The sequence below is a fragment of the Montipora foliosa genome, chromosome 12 (genome assembly GCF_036669935.1).
Source record: "Montipora foliosa isolate CH-2021 chromosome 12, ASM3666993v2, whole genome shotgun sequence".
NCBI lineage: Eukaryota > Metazoa > Cnidaria > Anthozoa > Scleractinia > Acroporidae > Montipora > Montipora foliosa.
This window is the reverse complement of record NC_090880.1, coordinates 20961366-20967100: the sequence shown is the minus strand read 5'-3', so window position 1 is coordinate 20967100 and position 5735 is coordinate 20961366. Positions and strand designations below refer to the sequence as shown.

General features: G+C 43.1%; 1 protein-coding gene across 1 annotated transcript; it reads left to right on the top strand.

The window, feature by feature from the left end:
- Positions 1-284: 284 nt before the first annotated feature.
- Positions 285-1277, top strand: LOC137980974 (adenosine receptor A3-like). The gene has a single exon (XM_068828354.1). It carries the CDS (start codon positions 285-287, stop codon positions 1275-1277), a length of 993 nt encoding a protein of 330 aa, XP_068684455.1.
- The last annotated feature ends 4458 nt before the right edge of the window (positions 1278-5735 follow it).

The following is a 5735-nucleotide window of genomic DNA, read 5'->3' as shown; positions in this document are numbered from 1 at the left end:
ATGGACACGAGCCTGGTGATCTCCCATTTTTATTACATTTTTATCATCTCCTAATACATACTACAACAGTGTGCAAAGTTTCATCGGAAATCTATGACAAGTTGTATTTCAAGGAAATAACTTAGTTAAGGTCCAATGTGGGTAAAAGATAAATTATTTATTGTTTTAATGAAATCACCGAGCATCACATCAATAAATATATTCATAAATATGCAACGTATAAAATGACTAGGACAGGGAAATGTTTTATAAAAGAAGGAAACCACACTGCCTGGAGATTCAAAATGTCGACAACAAGTTTTACAGTACATCGCCAAACAATGGAGGACTTTTTCTGCTCTACAGATTTATCTGAAAGGATACACATCCCGCTAATATGTCTTTCAGTGGTCAACATTATTTTTGCCCTGACTGCAACCATGGGAAATACATTAATCGTCGTTGCCCTTCAGAGAGAAACGTCCTTACATCCGTCTTCCAAAGTCTTGCTTCGAAATCTGGCGGTAACGGATCTCTGTGTTGGTATCGTTTCACAACCACTTCAAATTGCTTGCTTCCTAACTTTGTTGTATAGATTGTCACAAATTTGTCACTACGTCTATAAAGTGAGTCGAACTGCAAGCACCATTCTGTGTGGAGTATCACTGTCGACAACAACCGCCGTTAGTGTGGACAGACTTCTTGCTCTGTTGTTAAGACTCAGGTACAGACAAGTTGTAACCCTCAAACGAATATATGGAGCTGTGATCTGGTTTTGGGCTTGCTCAATCTTCACGGCAGGCACTTCGTATTGGGATTACGCTGTATGGCGTGCCTTGGTGATTTCTTCAACGTCATTGGGTCTTGTTGCATCCATTTACTGTTACTCGAAGATTTTCCTCACGCTGCGCCGTTATCAAAATCAAGTTCGAGACAACGCCCAGGAACAAGCGAATCAAACAATTCCACCGAGTAAAATGAAACGATACAGAAAAACAGTGTACAGTGGAATGTGCGTACAGTTGGCATTAGTTTCGTGTTATTTGCCATATTTGTTGGTGTCGTCATTCGCATATCGAGAGATGCGAAGAAGACAGTCGGCAGCTTTTTATCTTGCGGTGAAAAGTACAGTGACTTTGCTTTATTTTAATTCATCTCTAAACCCCATTCTTTATTGCTGGAAGATCAAAGAAGTGAGACAAGCCGTGAAGGACAACTTGAGGCAGTTGTTTCGTTCTTCAAACCAACAGTTACGAAAAGACACAGAGAATAATACAGACTCGGCAGAATGTCGGTGAAACACCTACGTCCGTGGGTGAAATTTACACCTTCAAAGAGTGGGGTACTTAAGCACCCTGGCGCTCGATAAACTGACCTTCGGAAGATGTCAACCCTACAATTCATCGGCGCCATAGACGAGTTTACGGGACAGAAACGCTTGCTACGCAGGCTAATCATTGTTTATAGGGATAGTGCTGTAAGGTCCATTTACCGTTAGGCCCCTCGGAGTAAAAGTAAGTGCTCCATCTTCCATATAATTTCCACAACAACCTCAAGATGGAGTCTATTTATCTAAAGTACTCCCTCCACGGACCAGTCCAGCATAGAGTTCTACTTCTCTTGAATACTCTGCCTGATGATAAAACGTTTCTTTACTAGTGATCTCTACTCTTCCCTTACATTGTCTAATAATAGGCTTCCTACAGCATTTGCTTTGGCTGTCATTGGTAAAGCTTGTGAAAAGAAAGTGTTTGAATAGGTACTTTCTTACTCAAACTTGAGTAACAATGAGAAGGGAAAATCATGGATAGACTTTCTCATTAAACGTAAGCCTGACTCCGAAATACAAAGGTATCTCCAACTTTCAACAGTTTATGAGCACATTAAACTTGAAATATTTCCTCTGATAGTAGACGTTCCGAGCAGGATTACTGATAACACTCTATAACACGTTATAAGCGTGGTCGGTACGCCACGAAATAACAAAGATAAACTGAAACTGTATTGGAAATGTATCATGAAATCCACAAACTCAACAATTTAAATGAATTATGAATTAAAATGGTTTAGGTAAAATATTATCTAACCATCCACGGGACAGGATGTAGCCACGGAAGCCAAGTCCCATGCCTGCAAGTCCTGTGCGAAAATGGATGGTGTTACCCCTTTTAAACAGTGTAGTGGTTGTAAAGCTGTAAGATATTGTTCAAGAGAATGTCAACAGAAACACTGGAAGAATCATAGAATTATATGCCAGGCCATATCTTCTTTGGCAGAGCAAAAGTATCAGGAGGACAGGGAGAAAGCAGAGGCATTTGTGAGTCATTTATCACCACAGGAGCATGAACGAGTGGTTGGTCTTGTTGGGCGTAAATGTACAGTGAAATGCTTACTTCACGGAATAGAGGCTGAGGCCTTATGGGATACTAGGGCTCAAGTATCAGTTATTTCACATAACTGGATCAGACAGAATCTTCCAGGCTATATATAGCTATGACGTTCCAGACATATCGGAATTGTTAGGCATGGCTGAACTTGATCTGAAAGCAGCTAAAGGAACTGACCTACCCTACAAGGGGTGGGTGGAACTGAACTTCAGTTTAGTTGAAGGGGAGTCAGAACGAAATGACATCAAAGTACCGTTTCTTGTTGCCAAGATTCCTTGGACACGCCTGTTGTGGGTTTAATGTTATTGAAGAGAGATCACAAGGAATTCCGTGGGTAGTGCATCAGCAGGGGCTGAAACGTCAGTGGTCGATTTGCTAAATTCAAGCCTAGCTGACGTTGAGAGAGGAAAAGTCGAAGCCCTTGTTCAGCTCATTAAGACAGAAAATTCAACCATGCTGACTGTAGTCAAGTCAAGGAAACAGGACACTGTTATCCCACAAGGCCAGTCAGTTGTTGTTTCATGTTGTGCTACAGTTGGTCCAACTGGAAAGATACCAGTGTTGTTTGAGTTTGATGCAAACCCATCCTACCCCACTGATCTTGAAATTCCAAAAACTCAACTTACGCTTGCTGGAGGTTCAACTTGTCTAGTCAACATCCGAGTCAACAATCCAACAAGACATGAGAGGGCGAACAGTTCTAGGCTACCTCCAACAAGTAAAGTCAGTCACTCCAAAAGAAGTGAAATTAAAGGGAAGCTCCTCATCCACAACTGTGAATTCCGGGGAAGCCAATATCCAGGAACAGAGGGTTAATGAAGTCTCATGCGACAGTTGTCCTGAATGGGTAAAGGGAGAGGCAGAATTCAACACCAGTGAAAACCGATACGACCACATCCCAGATGTTGACATTGAGGGAATTTCCGAGGAACAGCACACCATTGTAAGGAAAATGCTTGAGGAGGAAGCAGAGTCGTTCTCAAAAACTGATGATGATGTGGGGGCCGCGGGGGAATTGCAGGTAAAGATCAATCTGACTGACTCAGTTCCAGTTCAGAAAAAGTATACGTCCATCCCCCGATCACTTTATGCTGAAGTAAAACAATACGTGGAAGATTTGTTGAACAGAGGTTGGATTCAGAAGTCAAGGTCTGCATATTCCTCACCTGTTGTGTTCGTTCGAAAAAAAGATGGGACCTTGAGACTGTGCATTGATTATCGACAATTAAACCTGAAAACCATTCGTGACAGTCATCCATTACCTGGGGTGCAGGACGCTTTAGAACGTCTTGGTGGAAATCAATGGTTTTCCCTACTAGATCAGTGGAAGGCCTATCATCAAGGTTTTGTTAGTCCTGAGAGTAGACATAAAACAGCATTTGTGACTCTCTTGAGCTTATATGAGTGGGTTCGTCTACCTATGGGCCTGAAAAATGCACCTGGAGAACTCCAACGTTTCATGGAGTACTGCCTTGATGGTCTTAGGGATGACATATGCACACCTTATATTGATGACATCATCGTCTTAAGCTTAAGCCAAAGAAATGTAGGCTTTTCAAGCGAGAAGTCAAGTACCTGGGCCAGATTGTTTCAGAAGCAGGATACAGGCCTGACACATCAAATGTTGAGGCAATCAGAGTTTTGAAAAATAGCAAGCCTAGGACAGTCGGTGAGGTAAGAAAGCTACCGGCTCTTCTAGGATACTACCGTCGATACATCCAGGACTTCCCTAAAATTGCTCATCCACTCTTCTAAGGACAAGCTCTCTCAATCACGGAACCGTGCCATCATCACAACCAGTTGATTGGGAAGAGCAGCATCAAAGAGCTCTTGAAGAACTGTTGAACCATCTTGTAAATCCTCCAATTCTGGGATACCCTGATTTCAGTCAACCTTTTGTTCTACACACTGATGCATCTCAACAGGGACTTGGAGCACTACTGTGCCAGAAACAAGATGGCAGGATGCGTGTCATTGGCTATGGCTCGAGATCACTTTCATAAGCAGAAAGGAACTATCATATCCATTCAGGGAAACTTGAATTCTTGGTCCTTACGTGGGCAGTTTGTGAACACTTCAGAGACTACCTTTACCATGCACCCCACTTTGTTGTATACACCGACAACAATCCGCTTACATATGCCCTTTCAACAGCCAAATTAAATGCCACTGGTCATCGATGGGTAGCGGATTTAGCAAACTTTTCTTTCGCAATAAAATACAGACCTGGGCACTCAAATAAGGACGCGGATGCTGTTTCTCGAATGCCAATGGACTTTGCCTCCTAAATGGAGGCATGCACTGAGATTGTTTCGCCAAATGACACCATTGCTGGCTTTGTGGGGGTAGAAGCCTAAGAACGGGGAGATGCTACTTGGGTATCAGCAGTGAGCACTTATGTCAGTCTCTTGAACCTTGATGAAGAGTACATTGATTTTGCTTTGGGCATTATTAGCCGGGCTGGACTGGTGAATGCTCAGGAACAAGACCCGGTTATCGGAAAAGTTCTGAATTTCAAGAAAAAGGGGGAAATGGCCCTTACTGTGGGAGATTAGAAATGAGTTGCCAGCTGCAAGGATCTTAATAAGACAACGGCATAGACTGCATCAAGGTCAAGATGGACTCCTGTACAGAAAAAGTGGATCGTTTTCACAATTAGTGCTACCCTGGAAGTTTCACTCTGAAGTCCATCAGGAAATGGGACACTTAGGTGCACCACGTGTGGTACAGTTGGCCCGGGAACGATTTTATTGGCCGAATATGGAAAGTGACATTGTCCACTTTGTGACGAAAGTATGTCCATGTCTCAAGCAACGACAACCTAATTTGCCTACTCGTGTGCCACTCCAGAGCATCACCACGTCTGCACCTCTGGAATTAGTATCCATTTATTTCTTTCATTTGGAGCAAAGCTGACTCAAAATCTGACCCGGACAGATTAGGTAAAGAAATGGGAACTTGCTATGAAGGAGGCTTATGCGTTGGCTATCAAGAACAGCTCAAAGACAGCTGCTGATGGCAAAAGACAATATGACCGCAAGGTGTGATTTTCAATTTTGAAGCCTGGGGACAGGGTATTGGTACGGAACTTGTCGGAGCGTGGTGGACCAGGGAAGCATCCGTCCTTTTAGGAGCAACAGATACACATTGTAGTAAAAGGGGCTTTACCAGTGTATGAAGTGAGACCTGAGGGACAAGCAGGTAAACCAAGAGTACTACACAGGAATCTCCTGCTGCCTTGTGACTTCCTTCCCTCTGAGTCAAGAGAGACAATTCAAGAGAGGAGGGCAACCCCAGTAAACGTTAGGAGTCAAGAGAGAAGTTACGACTGCAGTATTAGCGAAAGCGACAACGACGAAGAATTCCCTG